At 41.0% G+C, this 20,945-nt stretch overlaps 1 protein-coding gene across 1 annotated transcript in view; it reads right to left on the reverse strand.

The window, feature by feature from the left end:
- Nucleotides 1–20,019, reverse strand: part of KIF21A (kinesin family member 21A) — a 95,651-nt gene extending 75,632 nt beyond the window's left edge. Inside the window, exon 1 of the mRNA XM_074168115.1 lies at nucleotides 19,739–20,019. Coding sequence (XP_074024216.1) covers nucleotides 19,739–19,782 — 44 coding nt within the window. The 5' untranslated portion in view covers nucleotides 19,783–20,019. The remainder of the gene's footprint in view (nucleotides 1–19,738) is intronic.
- Between the last annotated feature and the right edge of the window lie 926 nt (nucleotides 20,020–20,945).

Consider the following 20,945-nt stretch of genomic DNA (forward strand, 5'->3'; position numbering starts at 1 on the left):
ATAATTTTTAAGAAAAGGTACTTTTTCATTATTAAACAAAGTTAAAAGTATTTCCCTTGTCTCTGGCAAAGAACAACTCTTAATTATGGCCTCCCTTACCCAGATTTCCCTTTCTTTTCACAAACACCCACACACATACACTTACTCTCCAAGCCCTTAGAGCTATAGTCCTGAAATCACTACCCATCCACACCAAGGCTACTGTAGCTCTGAAAGTTGTTTTCATTTATTTCAGCTCCATACAGAGAATGTATCTTCCCATTTATATATTCTTAAGTCTAGGGCAGTTGGTTGTTTTACACTTACGAGCCACAGGTCCAAGAATTACATTTCACTAACTTTATTTAACTCAAAACCAACACAAAGTTACTGACATACTTGTTATAGCTAAAGCTACAAGCCATTTCCCAAGTAATTACAGTTAAATAATACCACAACAGAAAAGGAGGATCAGGTCAGTTAAAAGAAAATTACAAGTTGTCATTAATCATTACTGAAATGACTACTTAGCTAAAACTACTAAAATAACAACCGGACACTTCACAATGGGACAAGATAGCTAAAAACATTTCAGTAATCTGCTCTGAATAGTGCCTTCACTGTTAATTTTCAGTGCAACATTCTTGGAACAAAAACCACTGTATGACTTTTCTGCCACTCCTTGTTAAAAAAAGAAAAGAGGAAAAAAAACGTTGTATCCATAACACCCGATCCACCAAGTTCCAAAGCAAACTACAGAATTTCTTCATATTTATTGTTGACTGTTTCTACTGAACAGAAGTTGCTCTGTTTCAAAACAGAAGGTAGCCTGTTCAAGCACCGACTGAAAGCTCTAAGCTGGTAAATCCTAGCTGTGCAGTAAGGGAAATAACCCATTTGCTTTATTTAGTACTATCTGTTTTAAGACTTGCAAAACAGAAAGGAACAACATTATCCACCTTCTTCAGTCCTTCTGGTTGAGCTACACGTTTTTATATGTCTGAATGTCAATCCCCAATTGTAATTCTTTCCTTCGTGTCTATTCATCCTATTTGCAAGGCTGCAAAAACACCCACATTAGCAGCAACAGCATCAAAAATTAAAGATCAATTTTTCCATCCTTCTTTTCCTATGCAATGACACTGTATTTAGCTGCTCTGTGAAGACTTGACCACCTCACTGCTCTTTGTTGGCTGCAGATGATGCTTTAAAAGAAGGCCTCTAAAAAGTTAGTTAAGAGCCAGAGCAATTCAGGAAACTATGCTAGAAATTCAGTAGGTAGCATTTTTCCACACCGAGTCATACTCCGAATTGATTGCTCAGTGCTATGCTGGATGCTCTTTTGTTACAAGCAAGCATTTTAGGCAAATATGAACTGACAGTCCCCAAACTCCCACGGCTCCAGTCTCCAGTTCCCCCCAAAAGTTGAAATGTTTGCAAGTCTCTTGGTACTAACAACAGTCCCCATGAGGTTTCAACCAGGTGCAAAACTTGGATTACCTATAGGGCATAATCTTTTCTGCTAACTGCAGGCTGACTTTCAGATGTAGCAGAGACAGGACAGGGAGGGACAAAAAAAGAAATGCTTTTGTTATTGAACGAATATTTAGCATTTATATGGAAATACCAGTGGAAAGCTGAAATAATTGGAGCTTAAATAACAAGAGAAGTGAAAAGAAAGGGACTGGTCACAGCTGACTAGTGAAACAAGTTTGCAGTTGGTACCACTGTGAAGACTATCAGGCCCTGCTCAACAGTGTCTGAGCAAAAAATCCACTGGAATCTGGTACTTCACAGGAAAGCCAACTTCCACACACAAATTCACATCCCAAGGCTAGCAGGAAGAGAGGGACCAAGGGCCGAGCTGCCACCATTTCACATCCTCAGCCTTTTCTCCAGTCTGAGGGAAGTAATACAGAAGGACTTTCATATACATGGGACTACATAAGTGCAGGGTAGTAGCTTCTGAGACAAATCCAGTTCTTTTCATTTATACACCTTCAGTTCTCACAGAAGAAAACATTTGCAGCACACACTCAGATGTATTACCCTGAGGAAAGGCAAGAAACCACTATCATCAAAAGCTTTTTCACTAAAACAGTTCTGGCAGAAAATTGGGAACTTGATTAAAATGAAGACTCTGCATGGAAAGTTTTTCTAAATATTTTCATATTTTACTAAATATATAAATAATTGGAATTATTTCAACTTCTTATTTGTTTGATTTGGGCAAAGACAATTACATTGGGTAAAAAGCTGCAACCACTATGGCTTTTTCCACATTGCCCAGCATATTACATTTCCCCACTGCCAGTAGAGAATAACATCCTCTATGTAAAGATAGAGAAAAAATATCAGAGAATGGCGTAAGCTGAAAAAAAAAAAAATTTAAAAAACTGATTGACTGATGCTTATCACCTAAGTTAAAGATGCAATGCTTCATTATTACTTCTACGAGTTCTCCATTAACAGCTAAAACTATCCAAATAACTTACTGACTATAATAGTCAACATATCACTGGAGATTTTAACCTAATTGGAAGTGAAAGAGTGTGCTCTGCTAGCTGATCAGGAAAGCATGGGCTAAATTCACATTCTTGACCTTTGATAACATATAAAATAGAAGAGACTGTCTGATTGTCTAACAGCTAAGCTTCCACTCCAGGCAGGTAGAAAGTCCTTGCTGGCCACGCTGAGCAAATTCAGCATGGAAATCACTGTGGAAATACAATTCTTCTCCTGGTTTAATTGCTATCAGCACGCAGACCTCACTGCACTAGCAAGCCTAAAGTTTGGAATTGCCACTAATAAAAAAAATAATACTGTTAATACAATTTCAGCAAAATTTTAGCTCCAGGACAGAGCAGGTCCATGAAGGAAGTGCACTCTGGTAATGCACCGCAATGTAAACCGACAGGTTCACAACTGAACTACATAGTTAGCTCATGACATACACACTGTGAATAAAAGCTAGCAAGAACTGGCTACTTCCTTGCTACTTGTATCTGCTTTAAACTACTAATATCTACGCTGGCGTAACAGCAAGGCTAAGTACTTCCTGCTGTTCTAGCCATTCTAGCTGTAGGCTTAATTTTTCATTAGGGCTCAGGTTCCTCGATTAGATTACAAATCCAACCAGAACTCCAAAACTATTAGTGCAAAGTCACTTCAAAAAAAAAAAAAAAAAAAAAGAAAGAAAGGATAGATCACGCAGCAAGGTACCACACACAAATTAAAAGCAGTGCTCTCAATTTTACATTAGAGGCATGGGATGCTCTGCCTCTGTTTCTGGAACAATCCTCCTGTTCTGCACGCAGCTGCCGGGCTCTGCTCTGCCAGCCTCCCGCAGCTCCAGCGCACACAAAGCAGCAACACCTGATCCTGGGACCATCCCCGTCTGCTGAACGCTTGGCTGCAGCTCCTTGGGGACAGAAAGAAAAGTCTGTCCTGACAAGCTTCTTCAGGGTCAAAACCCATTTCTTTGTCTTGACTGAATTAATTCAGCTCTTCTTGGCATATAATACTTCTCAATCAGGCATTTCGCAGCTGCTCTCAGAAGTCATCAATGCAAATCACTTGTGGCTTGTCTGCGTAAGGGTTCATAGTCCCTCATGTGCTGGAGGTAGCACAGATGCTTTAAAAACAAGTATTCTTACATATACAGTTTCAAATTGCCTTAGAAATTTAAGCTTACAGTAAGTGTTCACATATCAGGACTACAGTAAAGCCAACTGAGATGTCTGTGGTCCCTGCCACAAGACTTGCCATCAAATACTCAATTCCTCTGAACGCTTAACATCAGACAAGGTAAGAGTTCCTTTGGGTTAAGTGAGTCCTGACAGGACGGTACATGAAGGGAGGTGCACGCAAGGTTTTCCAGGATCAATACCTAAGCTAACAAGAAACTTTGCCAGGAAATGGAAAACTATGAGTTCACACAAAATAACACAGTTATGGCATACTGGGAGTGCCTAAAGGCCAGGGAGGGCTTTACACTAAGGCTTATGTAAAGCTTTCATAAAGGGTCATACATTTATTAAAAGCCACAGACAGATCTATCTACGTATTAATCCATAACTTTAAAGCTGTTTCAGGCTGTTTCCTCATCAGCACCAAGACGACACAAGCTACAAACTCTGCATCGTCAACTGCAATTAATCAGGCAGCTGCCTCCCACACCAATACATGTGCATGACTGTCACTCCATTGGTGCACCCAGCTTCAACCACATACTACCACCGCTTTCACAGTAAACCTCAAAAAAAAAAAGCCAAAAAAAAATCATACAGCAATAACAAAGATCTAGTGTTTTGGCCAACCTTGTTTCCACTTGAAATAATTTCCTTTAGCATGACAAACAACATTTGGGGGATGGGTAGAAGAGGTAGAAGTCTGTTTATTCCAGCATATGCTAAGGTAACAGTTATCTAGAAAGAAGAGTTGAATATTTACACAAAACTTCTTAAGCTAACTGGTGTTCTACACAAATTACCCAGAATTTCCAGTTTTCTCTAAAGCAGGTACTTCTAATTCTTCCATGGCAGTCTCCTATTACAATTTCAGTGTGAAAGCTAAAGAGAAAAATCTCTGTGCTGTTTTAAATTCTAACATTTTGCTAACTCATACTACACAAAATTTTAATTCTATTTAACTGATTTCACCACTGAATCCAAAGAAATGCTAAAGCAAGAAACAACATTAGCAATGAAGGCTCTTTCCGTTCTTAAAAAAAGAAAAAGCTTTTTTTTTTAATAAAGTACTTTCAGGTTGGTTGTTTTTTTTTTAAATAAGAAACATGACAGTTAATCAGATAGTACCACCTTAAGATCCTCCCAGAAAAGTTTGTTTTCTCCCTGGTTTCAACTATAGACTTTGCTTGCCCATGCCTTATCACTTGACTTTTGTTTACACAGAAATACAGAACTCTGTCATCAAATGAAGTGCAACTGCAATGCGGCCCTTATGTAAGCCTCATCACATGAATAATTAGTAGGGCCCATAGGAAACTACAAATAGCTTATTTCCCAACCATACTTACTAGAGTTAACCATTTCTAGACCACTGAATTAAGAACCTGTGGCTAAAGAATGAGAACAAGACAAATTCAAACTATAAGTGAGCAACAGATTCAGGACAGGGAGTGGGATTACCTGGAACTAATGAAAGGAGAGGATTTCCCTGCCTCTTGTAGTTTGAGGTCAGGACTGGTTGCACTTCACACACAATCATGTTTTTAACTAAACACGTAATTGGATTCTCAATCAAATCCAGTGGACAGGTGTTACACATTATGTCGGATAATCTTATCAGCAAAATGGATCAAACAACATACAGAATCGCTTGTGTCTTTTCTATACTACCCATCATCATCTCATCCTAACCTGGAGGTACCACAGGTTTCAGTTCAGAGCAACAAGACTTCAGCCCTCCAATCCCAGGCAGCCATTGCAAAGCAGCACATTTAGAGCATTGACCTCTAATCTACAGCAGCAGCGTTGGCAGAGGGGTCTTGCAAAGGCAGCAAAAATGGAACAACACAAAGACTCAGCAGCCGGAAAACAGTACAACGGTGACACTCCACCTAAAACCTGCTGTCACAGCAGGAACTGCTACCTTCAGTACCTCTAGCAATTCTTGCTGGAAACATTTAAAAAAAAATAAAAAATATAATCTGATATTTGAAGTCCTTTTTCACCTACCTTAGCTAACAATTTCAAGTAAACAAACCAGATGAGGACTCAAGACAAACTTGACCAAAAAAAAAAAAAAAAAAAAAAATCAGTTTTCCTTTTTGAAAAAAACCAAAAGCTCACACTCCACACAAGAGAGGTCCTTGTGCAATACATAGCTCTACTGTGATTTTTGCATTAGTCACAAGCACACTGAACAACTCCATATGTAATGGCACATAATAAGGATATCCAGAAAGATTTGTGGACTAGAAGTATGAAAGCTCTGTCTGTCCTTGAACCTTTGAGACTTCACAATAAAATTGGAAAGTCCCTTGCTCTACACTCTCTTGCCATTCCTGCTTGGTGGTGGGGAAGGACCTAGGATCTTTGAAAGTTTATTTCCTTTGGGAACAAGACTTTTCAGCTATTTGCAAAGTAATTGAAGATAACATGTACCTTTGTGCTCCAAATGTACCATTGTACCTAGATCAATAAGCAATAAGAGTCTCCCCAGCATGTTAAATACTGAACAAATACACAGAAGACAGGATCATTGACACTCAAACACCAGAGTTGACACTATAAGCGGCAGCAGACACCCAAGACTTTGTAGCTTGGCCTTATTCTGAAGAAAAAAACCTAAAACAAGTCACACAGATTACTTAGGTACTTCCATCTTTGGAAGAGAGACGACCGATGTCTCCTAACCAGAGATTTGCTCATGCTGGCACACAGAAGTGGGGACACTGGTATATATAGGGCACATGCCATCACCCATCTTGACAGGTAGTAGTATATCCAGAGAACTCCCGGTACTGGTAACAGCTGCAGCAGAGAGACAGACCCCTTAAGTACAAAAATCTCTTTCAGCTATTTCTCCCAGCAGTACCTTCTAAGTTATCCATCCAGTATCACTTTACATAACCAACACTTGTGCTCATATATTAATATATCCACGTCTTTGTTTTAGCCAGGCAGTTTTCCTTCTGGTGTTTCCCTCACCTACGTTTGAGATCTCCAGAGCCTTCAACCTCAAAGGACAAACAGATAAGGAAAATAATATAATTTTTATATTACACTTTAAAAGTAAAATGACTCAGAGGGAAAAGGTCTTACAATGTGTTGTATGTATTAATACCTGAAATCCTGGGTTACAACATAACTTAAAATCATGCACTAAGCTGATTGGGTTTGAGTATTTGAACACCACCCCTAGAGCCTTTCTGAATGATCTGACATTCAGAAGCTGGAGGCAGAAATACAAGACAACTAAATCGCCAAAGCATTATTAGCAGACAAGGAAGAACCAAATCAAAAACACTATACCCTACAGAAAACAGCAAGTGACTCAGAAAAAAATAATTTTACAAGTTTAAGCATTTGAAATACAGTTACTCACTAAAATATTTAGCACATTAATACACTAAATGAAAATTGTAGCACTGTTGTTATTTTGAACAGAAAGTGGGTTAACAGTCAGGATCCTACAGTTTATTTTTTATTTTCAGAATGGAAAAATAATACAATGCCAATTCACGTAACTTCTGAGCAAAGGAGAGGACCTCTCACACACATTACTGTGCTGGAATGACCATCCCCCTCTATACTAAGGAGACAACAAAACAGAAGAGCAATTTTCACTAAAACAGTACATTACAAGCGTTCTGCCCCACTGGATATTCCTTGATTAGAAATACAGCCTTGCCCAAAAGAAGTTTAATCTTAAGATGAAAAATGCATTCATAAACAACAGAATACACACCTAAAAAAAAGCCATCAGTTGTTCAGCTGGACTACAATTAGTCAAATTTCCTCAACATATATAATAAAACTTAGAAGCCAGTAGCATTTCCTAGCTGCAATCTGAGAAATCAAAAGCACTTTCCTCAGTCTACTAATAAATTCCTCTGTTTTAAACAGATTGAACTTCAACCAGACAACACTTACATTGATACCAGGCAGACATCCAACAATGCAAACCAAGCTGAATGTTAACTTTGCCCAGTGCTCCACACACATTATATGTATGCACAAACTTGAAGAAATAAATACAACTTTCAAATCCATTTTTCAATAGATAAGACAAAAACTGATAATGCAAATTATAATTCATTTCTAAGAAACCATAAGAAACTGTTCCAAGATAAGTAACCAATGCTTTGGGTTTTATTCACAAGATTATCATGTGCTTCACGTGATAAACCACTGACACTTGTCTGCCATATATTTCTGACTTACAAAAGATACTGTTTGAACAAGCCAGAAGAACTGCAAGACTGAAACATGAACTGTCCGGGGGGAACAGGGAAACAAACACGATTATTCTATGAGATGGCCGAGGAGAGCATGAACATCTGAAAAGCATAGAAACATTAAACAGGGCTGGAGGTTAATCATTCTCACTAGTCAGCTTGGCCAAAAGGGTGAGTGAGCTTAAACTGTGGCAGAGAAAATGCAGGCAGAAGGTGACCGTCACACATTCCTGCCAGGAGAAGAGGAAAGTAGATTGTTACCCATAACAGAATGGCACTCCAAATGCCTTCACAGCAGGAATATCACACGTACCATGAAATAGTCTTGTAGACGGGTAGGGAAGGGCTAAATGATGGGGACGAACACAGTTTAGAACAGAAAGAATATAGAAACCATGAAAACAAACAAAAGCTTCCAGTACTGCGTTCTGTGTGTGCTTACAACACATTATCGCCTAACAGCAGCCATATCACCAGCACTACTGGGTGACTGTCAGTCCCCCAAGAACCTGCTCTACCATATTCAGAGCTCACTGGGAGACAAGGCTGCACCCCCCTTCCTGAAGCTGTCCCCCATATCTCACCCTTTCCAACAGATCATAGGCACAGAGCTCTTCAACATCTTCCTTGCTTTTAGACCCTGCCTGCTCTCTTCCGATACAGAAGATTACCAAGACAGACCCAAGCTCCTTACTGAGGTCTACATCAGGAGGACAAAGAGGCAGCAGTCATAAACCAAAGCAAGAGAGACTTTCCCAACTTGGCATAAGGAAAAAATTTTGTCCATTAGGACAGTCAAGTACTGGTTGCCCAGAGACTGAGGACCCTCTATCCTCAGATGTTTTTGGGGTTTTTTTCCAAGATCTAACTTGCTAGAGCCTTGAGCAACCTTGCCTGAATTTAGTTTTGACCCTGCTTTGAGTGAGAGCTTGGATCAGATGACCTCCTGAAGTCCCTTCAAACTTGAATTAGTCTAAGCTTACCCTTCCAAATCTGTAGGGCTTTGCTGTCCATGTGGGTTTTTTTACACTTCTGTAAACGTATTCCAACGTCTGAATGGGGTCATTCAACTGTGCTGAATTTGGGTCCTAGCACTCAACATGCAGCTGCACAGAACTACAGATAAGTGGGATAGAAGAGAGCTGGAAAAATCATAGAGTTTATTCATCCATTCTACCTTTCTGGACCAAGGTAATATCAACTATGTCCAAAATGTACCTGGCAGTTAGTTATCAGCTTGAACTGTTTATAAAAGTCTCCTACACAGGCGATTCCACATCTCCACAGAAAAATTGTTCCAGGCCATCCATTCTTACAACAGAAAAATATTTTCTTCCTATCTTTTACTTTTCTTACTGTAATTTAAGCCACTAATTACTCTAAAGTGTAATTTATCCACTTCACCTTGAACATGAAGAACAATTTATTCCCTTCTACTTTGTATTTGATTCTAGGCATTTCAAGACGCATCTCTTGGCAGTCTTCATTCTTTATACCTCACACTATGGTACTGGTCATGTTTTCTAGACAGTCATTTCCCTTCTCCTTTCAATTGCTCCCAGATAGTCCACATTTTTCTTGAAATGCAGCATCCAAAACCTAACACTAGACATCAGCTAAGTCATTAGCAGTACTGAACAAAAGATATGGATTACTTTGCAGCTTACATAAAACCTCCAATTTCTATACACACTAATTTTCTTCTTTTGCCACAACACTGCTGTTTCATGCTTAATTTTTTACACACTATTCATAATCACTTGAATTCTTCCCTAGAGTAGCAGCAAAAAAGCACACTGGCCCTTTATGTTCAGTCAAGCATCATCCAAGATGTAGGCCAACACCATTTTATGCAAGTCTTCTCTTCCCAAAGAAATATCTCAGCATTCAGGAGTCTTGAGAGTTAAAAATCAACAGAAGCGTTGGCCTGGCATGGGCCAGCCCTGCAAGCACAGAACAAAGCACTTTCATCTGAAGCTCTCAACTGTGCAATGTTTCTTCCTCTTTGGGGCCTACCAAGGCTTTACTTGTTGACATTTAGAGAACAATTAAAAGTCCATCTGTTCCTCAAAAGCTTTGCTAACAATGATAACGAAATATATCTACAGCTACACTTTAAAATGCAGAGCCAAGACAGCAGGTTAACTAGATGACCAGCCAACATGTATCACTTTGGGGACTGTGTGGGAAGAAAAAGAAAGAAAAAAAATCAACAATAAAAAGACACCCACAAAACAACCACCACCACCCACCCAAAAGTCTGAAGCTTTTGGGAGTATAAAAGAAATAAAGAAGTGACATTTAATTATACTAATGTTTAATTGTCAAATAGTTTGCCTGCCAATACCAGTTCAGCCCTGTCTCAGGTCTCATTTTTAGAGCTCACTGAACACCAATCCACTTTTGCTGAACTCAAAGTTCTGCTAGTGAAGATCAAAATGGCAATTTTATTGTTTCTGAGTGATGGGCTGACTTATTAGATTAGACAGAAGCATAAGCTGTGCTCTACGTTACACAGATTGAACAGGTGGCCTTCTCTCTGACCTACTACCTCTTCAAACACTGTTAAAACCAGAATCCTTCTCTTTTCTATCATGTCTAGAAAATATACATTCAGCTATTTACTCCTCCTTAACCCAACATAAAAATATTTTTCTGGTCTTTAATGTGTTTCAAACAGTTTGCTCATAAAACAAATGAACCTTTCTCTAATATACCAGTTATTCACACACACGATATAATTGTAACTAGAAAAAGAAAACACAGGAGATGTTGAGATTATATCAATATCCCTAGTCTGCAATTCAATGTGTATAGATAAAAGATCTTAAAAAAAAAAAAAAAAAAAAAAAATTCTAAGGCATCACATTACAGAGCCAGGGCCTAAAGATAATGGTTTCATAAAATTAAAGACCAGACTTCAAAAGGAATGCATTCGAGAACAGGGAGCAAAACAAACTTTAGCTAGACAACTTCTGTAGAGTGAAAACTGAAGCAATGTATAGTTTGCTTAGCAGGTTAAAAAAAAAAAAAATTAGTCAACTATATCCTACAGATCAAAGAGTCTGGTACAGGCATAATTTTTTTCTTCCTCACACAGAAACAAATGGTGGGGGAGGGAGAAACAAAGCCATATACATGTTTTAGCAAAACAGATTTTTTAATTGTAATACTTTTCATAGAAGGTAAACTACAAAAACTCAGGTGTTTAGTAGCAGTTGCTTTTCTCATGATACTACATCATGTATTATTTATATCACACCATAAGAATTTACTATACTTTAAAGCTACATCTTTGGCCTGAGGAGCTTATGACATAATTCTGAGATGGTAATACACAAAGCACCAGTGGAGCATGAGGAGGGAAGAGCAGGAAAATATTAAAAAAGGCAAGAGATTCACTACCTACACTCATAGCCCTCTCATATCCTCAGAAGGGTGGAGATGGGGACACAGAGATTCTTTCCTAGGACAGAATCAAGCACAAACTAAGACAGAGGCACTGCTGCCGTTGGCAAATATATTTATATTTAATCAATACTATTGAGTGAGAGATCAGCAATTCCAGGTTTTTGGGATAATGAGTCACACAAAAGGTTTCAGGACTCATCTCCCAATTAGTCCCATGCTAAAGGGAAGAAATGCCCAACAACATGTATGCTAAGAATTACTACTGGCTTTGAAAAACAAAGTTAATTAGGTAACATCTTCATTTTCAATATTTTGAATAAGTTATATAAACAGGCATCTTATTTAATTCAGTCTACCTTCCTATCACTTTATTCCAAGAAGATGCAGTCTCACAGGCAATGTGGTACCAAATACTTCAAAGAAGTGGCTTATCTGGGTTCCTACATTCAGTACAATACTAAGGGTTATATTGTACATGGGACATTTCTTAGCAGGCTTGGTACTGACCCCAGAATTATGCAAGACTATATTTCATTATTTGCAACATATTTCTAGAGGACACTCCTTCTTTTATGTTTTAAACTGTTGATGATGACTTGCATAACCTTTTGATCAACATTGCTAAAAAGTCACATACTTCAATATAGTCTCTTGACTGACATCAATATTCCACAGATATATACATTATCAGCTTAAGATGCCCCCTTAACTTTGTTTTAGTAGTATTAAGCAAAATGCAACTACCATGGTTAGAAATGGGAGGAAAAGAAAAAAGTTAATGAAAATAATGAAAAAATGCATGGGCTTAAACCAAGATAATAAACAAGTTGCTGGAGCATTGACCCAAGATGTGGAAAGACCTTTGTTCAAGATCCCCAAATGAGATTAGACCAGGTAAACAGAGAAGACTCTTTGATCAAACTCTTCCATTTGAGATGTCTCACAGGAAAGAAACATTTTCTGTCCAGTCCTATCAGTCTACCTCACCTTCCCTGTGTTCAGCTGTGGTAGTTGAACTGTCATGCCATAGCATGCTACAGTCCTTTAACCTTTATCCACTTTGAGAATCATGTTTTATTTATGTTTTTAACAGATCAATTATGTTGAACATAAATGAAAGGGAAAATAAGTGTCCTTCAAAGCTACAGTGTACAAGAAAAAGCATTTCAAGGAACCTCAAGTATTTAAGAGCAAGTATGGAAAGACTATGTTAAATCTAAAGTGTCTTGCAAAGAGTTAGGTACTTGCTAACCAACTGAAGTATGCAGGGTTCCTGTAACAGCATGAACGCAAGAACCATCAGCGAGACACCAAAAAATTCAGTGAGACAACAAATCCTTTAATCCATTTTAAAATTCAACAATGGAAATGCACTATTCAACTTGAATGCATATGAATTGCTGTGTATAGTAGAACAATAATATCATAACCCTTTACTAAGGTTTTGTTGCTCTCAGCTTTCTGGGTTGAAACTCCACAGCAAACAGGCTCAAGGGATATGTCACTCATTTTTGTTAGGTCGACAAAGACCTAAAGATGCATAAAGGGCCCATTGTCCCAAACAGCAAGCCGAGCAGTTATCAGCTGATTTTAAAAAAAAAAAAAAAAAAAAAGTGTTCTTTAAACCAAAATGAATTTTCCAGCAGTGGCACACTTTACCAAATCTGTTGTGGATGCTAACAAAATAAAGAACCAGGTGGTACCCGCTCCTCACTCCTTATTTCCATATAGATTCTATCCAGGAAATATTTTATGCTAATCAGTTGTTAGCTCTGAATCAGCAGTTTTTCACATTTTAAAATACATACTGAACAGACCTTCTCTATGCATCAAACTCACTGTGACACTGACCTTAAAATCCTTTCACCATTCTCCATTTGCATCTTGTTGCTATGGCAAACACATCAAACAAGAAAACATGTTTGAAGAAAAATCAGGCTACATTTCTCCCTTTAGTTACACTGGAACAGACACATTTATTCCAGAGAAGTTTCACCAGGGAAAAGTGGAAATAAACATGGAGAGTTACAAAAAAGGAGGAAGGATGGGAAGAAAATGAACAAAGATTTAAAACAATTATAGAGGAGAAGAGAAAGAGAGCACAAGAAAAAGGCACAGCTCATGTAGTTACTCTTGCTGAACTTGTTCAGATCTGGTTTGATTTCTAATTAAACTTTCTTGTTCACCAGTTCAAATGATACTTTTAACTTCTTGCAAGTATTTTACATAGGAATAATATTAGCACAACAAAAAATTCTCTGCTCTGGCAGCTGCAGATCCAGCAGGACACTGAATCTTTTCCTTCGACAGAAAAAGGAAAAAAAAAAGCACTTAAAATTACTTTATTTCCTCAGCAGTAATCAGGCAACAGAACATGAAAGTAAGAATTCCAGCAGCCATCTCTGGCCAGCAAGGGCAATCTATAAAATGCTTAAAGCAAATAAAGGGAAAGCAGAGGGAGGGAGCAAGGTTCCCTTGATCTCAAGCACGAGGGCCATTCAACTACTATAGAAGAACTTACAGAAGTCACACAGAAAAACTGAAAATGTGATGCCTTGTTTCAGTAATAAAGGAATGTCTAGGCCAACAATATAAAACCTAGCTCTCCACAGAGCGTAAGTAGTAAAGAAAACATTATCAAATAGAAATTGATGGCTAACTCAATGGATTTTCAAAGCGAAGTAAATTCCCAAGTCTTCCACAAACTTTGGAAAAAGCCAAGTTAGAAATAGAATTCATCCACTAGCATGAACAGACCACTCATGCACACCACTCATTGCTTTTTCTTCTTCTTAAATTCAAAACACACCCATCTTTTGGCAAGGAATACGTGACATCAACAGCAATGTCCGACTAGGATTTCTTTCCCCTCCCTCAAAGAACTGAGTTTGTGTTTACATCACATGAGTTGTGGAAAGGGAAATTTATTTCCTAGAAAGCAAGATCACAGATTTCAGCCTGCCCCAAGCAATATCAGTTACAGATGATCAAGTCAGATATGATGAAACCTGAATTAATTCAGCAGCAGATGGTGTTGTGTCTTTTTTTTTTTTTTTCCAGCTAAAATGCAAAACGTGGATAGGGTAAAGTTTCAGGGAAGGACAAGGGTATGTTTGTTTAAGTCAGGGAGCAAAGAAAAACATCAAACTAACAAAAGAGATGCAACATGAGCTTTCCAAAAATAAGATCTCTTTCGTAGCTTTCCACTAACAGGCTCTCTCTCCAAAAGAGTTATTTCCCAACACCTAACATGTCTCCAGAAGATTACTATTTAATACTGTTGAACAATTTTCTTCATCTTTGGTGAAGCACACTTGCTACCGATAGACTGCTGAACGTCATCAATACAGTTACTTTGAGACGTTTTCCCCCCAAAACGGCTTCACAATATTACAGGTGGGTAATAACTATTGTCCAGTAAAAGGAAAACTTTGGTTCATTTTAAGGAGCCAATAAGTAGTACTGTAATCTGTTGCTTATCTAGTTACAGAATGATTTATGAGAGTGCTTAGCACTGTATGGGAAGCGTGAAATTAGTACCTCTGCCCGCCAGAGCTTATGATATATACCACAGCATATACGGCCATTCAGCTGACATTTGAGGATCTATTCATGGTAGGAAGCTTTAACACAGCATACAGCCGTGTTTGCCAAACAGCAGCCCAAGAAAGAAAATCAATTTCAACAGCCATCAAAACGCCTCAAAACACACCTATCAAAAAGACAGGTTCCTTCCACTCAGCTGCTTCTTTCCTAATGTATTTAACAGTAGCTGGATCCAGCACAGAGGAGAACAACTTCAGTGTAAAAGCTATTATAAAAAAAAAAGACTGAAAAAGAGGAATGCGAAAGATGAAAAGGTAGACAGAGAGAAGACAACAACAAACAAAGGATTCTGTATGGGGAGAAAAAAAAAAAACCACACAGAAGCTAGCAAAGGAAAAAAAAAAAACGCAGAAGTAGTCCAACTGGTCCCATAGTTCAAGAACTGGCGGTATGAAAAGAAGAAACCCAGTGTTCCCATAGCAAACCTTTGCAGTGGAAGGCTAAGGTTACAAGGGATGAACATATCCCATTTGCCTTATCAAAAGTTAACAATGTATCCTGATTTCATGCCACAAGCAGCTTGATTACTTGCGCAAAAAAAAAAAAAAAAATCTCTGTTCCTAAACTGAATTAGTAACCAATACATTTTTCCACAGCACTTAATTTCCCTTTTGGAATACCAGAAACAGAAGGTGGATGCTTTTAGTTCAACAGCTGCAGTTACTACTCCCACTGTTATTAGAAATGGAGCCCAGTAGATCCATTACATTTTGCACACATAATTTCCATTCTTGTCAAACATCAACACTTCACCTTTGCAAAGCAGTGTCACAACACGTTGCAGGCACCCAGGGTGGGTACCAGGAGGAAACTTTTTAGATGATTCGGGAAAGAGCTGGGTGGCCGGATCCCACAGCATCCCTACACAAGTGAGGAGGAAGGTAGCAATGGTCCCCTTCTTTGCTTGAGGCGTGAAACACTGAGCAGGTGCCAGTCACAGCAGCTGAAGTGGTGGCACTGAGGTACTCTTGCCAAAGTAGGGAAGGCAGCACGTATCCACAAACACGCTGAGGATGATGAAAAGTGGAAACTTTCACAGCTCTGCTCTTTACTGCTCAATGATGTTAAACGTTATCTGTTTATAAAACATCATCCCCTACCTGCTCTCTCCCCTGGTTCTTTGCATTCTACCCATTAATACAGTTTTAACTGGGAATGGCAACAAGCCCAATGCCAAAGCCCTACTTCCTTTGGTTTCACCAACTGTCACTTCATGTCCTGGTATTGTCCACTCCACCCAAGCATGTCTTACTTTTCCAGACTACTGGTCAGCTTCCACAGCTATTCATCTTTCCACATTGTTCTTAATTATTTATTCTTCTGTTTTCATACAGCATCTTATTACAGCAGTACTTCTGAGGCCTCCACTGACCCGGAGTGAATCAAGGCCACCTTCTTCCTTTGGAGGACTAGAAGATAGATGTTTACTTCAACATTCTACATTGTTGTGTCTTCTCCATAGCAGGACCCAAATAACAGACATCCTTCTGTGCTTTATCGGGTAGCAGTCCGCCATGCAAAGCCCTCTGTTGAGCTCCGTCCGAATGTTATCAGTCTCCAAGAGTTCCCTTGTTTAGCATGTGTCCAAAAAATGCAAAAGGACGTAAGCCAAACTGTCTTGTCTTCTTAGATCATCACTCCTAGGATGTTCTAACCCTACAGCTCCAAGCCATACAGAGTGAGGACAGGCACTAACTGTTACCTCTCCAGTTGGAGCTATTTCAATTCCTATGGCACAGCCCAGGTCTAGTTGGTAAAAGCAGGCGTAACTCTGACCAAACGGGTACGGGCACTGAGTGCAGTGACCCCAAACAGGCCCCAGATAGCTCATACAGCGACTCTCCAGAACGCAACACTCAATAGCCAGTGGTCTGTGTCAGTACCTCAGTCTTAGGCAAGAACTTCGTCTACCCAGCATGCAGGAAGCCTACACGCCGTGTTTTGGCTGTGGACACCATTTAAGTGGCAAGAAACAAGAATTAGGAACTATAACCTATATCCTTTTTGTGGTCTTGGTTCCAGAAATATGAACTCTGAAGTTTATACCATTTCATAGCCTCCTCGGGAAAAGCTGGTTTTCATATCCTGAAAAGATACTTACAAAAGAAAGATGGCAATTGCAGATTTACAAAAAATGGTAGCTTTTCATGGTTAAAAGAAAAACTATCCATCTGATTAGATAACTATCACAGGGGCCCTCTGAATTCATCTGAAAACAGACACTATACACAGTCCCGCAGAGAGCAAACCTCTTTGTTGAAGTTGCACACCATCATCAAATCTGCAAGTCCAGAAATCTTTCAGTGGTGGCTAACAATAGAGAAAGAATTTTTTTCTTAATTGGGGTATTTAACATTAGCAACCGGATTATCTGCCAAACTATTTTCAGCTTTCATGCTTCGCTAAACTGGAGTATTCAGCTCATCGTTCACAAACCCATTATTACACTAAAGAAAATGGGGAGCAATTAGCATACAAGATGATAGCTTAAAGGTGGTGTTAATTGGAAAGAATGAAGTATTTTTGAATCCTGTTGTATACCATTAAGTGAGATAACCAGGTTCTGAAAAAACCAATTTGCTAAACAATTTCAGTGATATCTGTCCTGTAGCCTATGTTTAAATTTTGAGCACATTCCGTTTGGCAGTAAATTGGGTGCGATATGTCTTTGCAGTATCTTACCTCAGTTACTACCACGGGGGCTGCAGACTAAAAGCTGGTCCTGCTGTCGAGCAAGCCTTATTCAGCGAATGCACATACAAAAACAACGACTAATTAATTCATCACAACAGTGGAGATTGTCACTGAACTAAGCTCTAGTTACCCAAAAGAACTGAAAAGCAAAACCAACAAGGAAACAGAATGTAATTCATAATGCACGGTACAGCACGGCGCTGATACACAGCGAGTTGCAAGACCAGTTGAATTATAGGACTGTGCAAAATACACAACCAGAAATTTAAAAAAAAAAAATCTACAAAGAACTATTGGTGGAAAAAAAAAAAAATAATTGTGCGTGCTTTTGTTCACAATTGCTAAGAAAAGAGGGAGAAATCTTGTGCATGAATAGTTAATCTGCCAAAAGGAAAAAAGCAGAACAGGAGAGAAGATGCAATTCTTCATTACTAGTGAACTGCACTCAGACAGAAGATGGTAGTTAGACGATTATATTAGAGAAATAAGCCTCACAACATTAGGGATTTGTTTTCAAGAGCTACAGCTGGGTGAATTTAATTCACTTTTACAAACTCTTTGCCATATCTTATTTCTAATCTATTTATCACACACCTATAACTATTAACATATTTGCACCAGTAGGTTTTATTTAATTCCTAGCTGCAACAAACCTCTGTATTTGTAAATGAGCTTCTACATCACTATTTTTTTTGGCTCAGAACATATTTAATATTTTCTTCAAATGATAGAGCAGTCTGTAAACCTGTAACACACCCTATTTTTAGGCTCACACCTATCTCATATTTTCCTTTTTAAAAATACAGCCTAATTATGCTTTGGAATAATACCTCCCTGTACTTTATGTGAGAAACGCTTCAACAGATAACACTCACAAAAGCATCTCTCCCCATAGAAAATGCTACAGACTTTGATGAACAACTGCAGCATACACCCCATGTTATCATGCAGGGGCGGTGTTTCTCTGTTCACTGAAAATGTTATTGAACCGTTCCCCCCACACGCACATACCAACAAGAGCACACAGTAACATCACTTAGTCCTACACCCTTCAGAGAAAAAACGATTTATCCTCTGTGTCTTCCTGCACAACCTTTGAATTATATACCAAGGTGAGATGTATGCAGTGGTTCCAAGGATCCATCGGTAGATACACACCTTACCCTAAAGTCTGATTTCTTGTGGCATAACACTCCAAGTGTATCAGAATATAATATAAAGAAACTTCTTTAAAGGGAAGATATAAATCGTCACCCATTATCACAATCATAACTCAAATATTGACATGTGTGCACATATACACACATATATATACATGCATACGTATATATATTTCTTTTTTTTCCTCCTCATGTTTGAATCACATAAAGACATCTTGAAAATTAAGGCATCCGTGGGCTAATCTGGAAGTTCTTCAAACAATAAAATAATTTCTTCACATAGAAAACCAAGAAGAGCCAAGAGTTCACTGATGAACAACAGATTTTTCTCTCTGATAAGAAGAGTAATTTGAATTAGCTGATGCTTTAAGACGATACAAGCTCCACTCCCATTACGACTTCTACATATACCTAGCCTAATTTACTGGGAGCAGCCTCACGGAAGCCCATCCCCGCCGGTGTGTAAGGTCAGACGCAGCCTCCGTGGGATAAAAGCCTTTTTACCCTTCTAAAAATATCAGTCTGCCGGGATCGGCTCTCGCAAACCTGCGTGATGCAGGCGGCACCGCCACAGCCACGGCGCGGCTCTACTCCCATGAGTAAGCACTTGCAGCACCGGGCTATAATTAGTTGGAATATTTTTAGGGTCATTGCTGAAAATCAGAGCGAAACGACTGAGAAAGATCTCAGAAAGGGTTGGGTTGGTGGGTTGGTTTGTTTTTGTTTTTTTTTCCCCCCACTCTCCTTTGGCTATTTCCAAGTGCTGCAAGGAAAAAGAGGCTCAGCAGGAGCCGAGGCGACACGCTCGTTCTGCGGGGAAGATGTCCCTCGCTGCTGCTCCTGTCCCCGCGGGTGGGGAGCTCGCACCCCCGCGGTCACCCGTGGGGCGAGAGCCCGCGGGGAGCGCTCCCCCCCGCCGCCCGCCCCCACGGCCCCCCCCGGGAGAGGCGGCGCCGCCGCTTACCTGACCGCCACCCGCACCGAGCTCTCGTCCTGGCCGGCCGACATGGTGCCGGGGGGCAGGCGAGGGACGGACGCCAGCCTCGCCGGGAGCGGGGGGCACCGCCGGGCCGAGGAGGGGCCGGTCGGGGAGGAGGTAGGGGCACTGCGGCGGCTCCCCCCCCTCACCTCCTCCTCCCGCTCCGCCGCCTCCTCTCTCCAGCCATTTTAGGTGCCTGAATGAATAGGTAGGAGCGGCGGCAGCGCAGGGCGGTTCGCGCCGCTCCTCCTCCCACCCCCCGCCCCGCTCCGGCCCTCCCAGTCCCTGGGCGGGGAGCGCTGTCAGCCCGCCGGCGGGCGGAGGGACGGTCCCCGGGCACCGCCGCCCCCCTCCCCGCCGGGGTCCGGCTCCCCCGCCCCGGCCCGCTCCAGCCGCAATGCGTCAGCAGGCCCCGCCCCGGCCGGCGCGGGCACGGCGGGGGGCGCGGGCACGGCGGGGGGCGCGGGCACGGCGGGGGGCGCGGGCACGGCGGGGGGCGCGGGCACGGCGGGGGGCGCGCCTCAGCGGACTCTCCTCAGCGGGCACAGGGCCCCCGGCACGGCCCTGCTCACACAGGCACGGCTCTGCACACTCACAGCTCTGCACACGCGGCTCTGCACGCTCACAGGTCCCCAGGCACACGGCTTTGCACACACGGCTCCCCCCCTAGACGCGTCTCTGCACACATGGATCTGCACACACACACAGACACACGCACCCCCTGTTCACGTGCCCATCTCCACACACACCCACCCCTCTCCACACACACAAACACCCCTCTCCACACACACCTGTCCACGTGCACACCCCTCTCCACACACACACACCCCTCTCCATACACACAAACACCCCTCTCCATGCACACACCTCACGCACACACCCCTCTCCACACACACACCCCTCTCCACGCACACACCTCACACACACACCCCTCTCCACACACACACCCCTCTCCACGCACACACCTCACGCACACACCCCTCTCCATACACACAAACACCCCTCTCCATGCACACACCTCACACACACACCCCTCTCCACGCACACACCTCACACACACACCCCTCTCCATACACACAAACACCCCTCTCCACGCACACACCTCACACACACACCCCTCTCCACGCACACACCCCTCTCCATACACACAAACACCCCTCTCCACGCACACACCTCTCCATACACACTCCTC

Source organism: Numenius arquata, chromosome 2 (genome assembly GCF_964106895.1).
Source record: "Numenius arquata chromosome 2, bNumArq3.hap1.1, whole genome shotgun sequence".
NCBI classification, from domain to species: Eukaryota; Metazoa; Chordata; class Aves; order Charadriiformes; family Scolopacidae; genus Numenius; species Numenius arquata.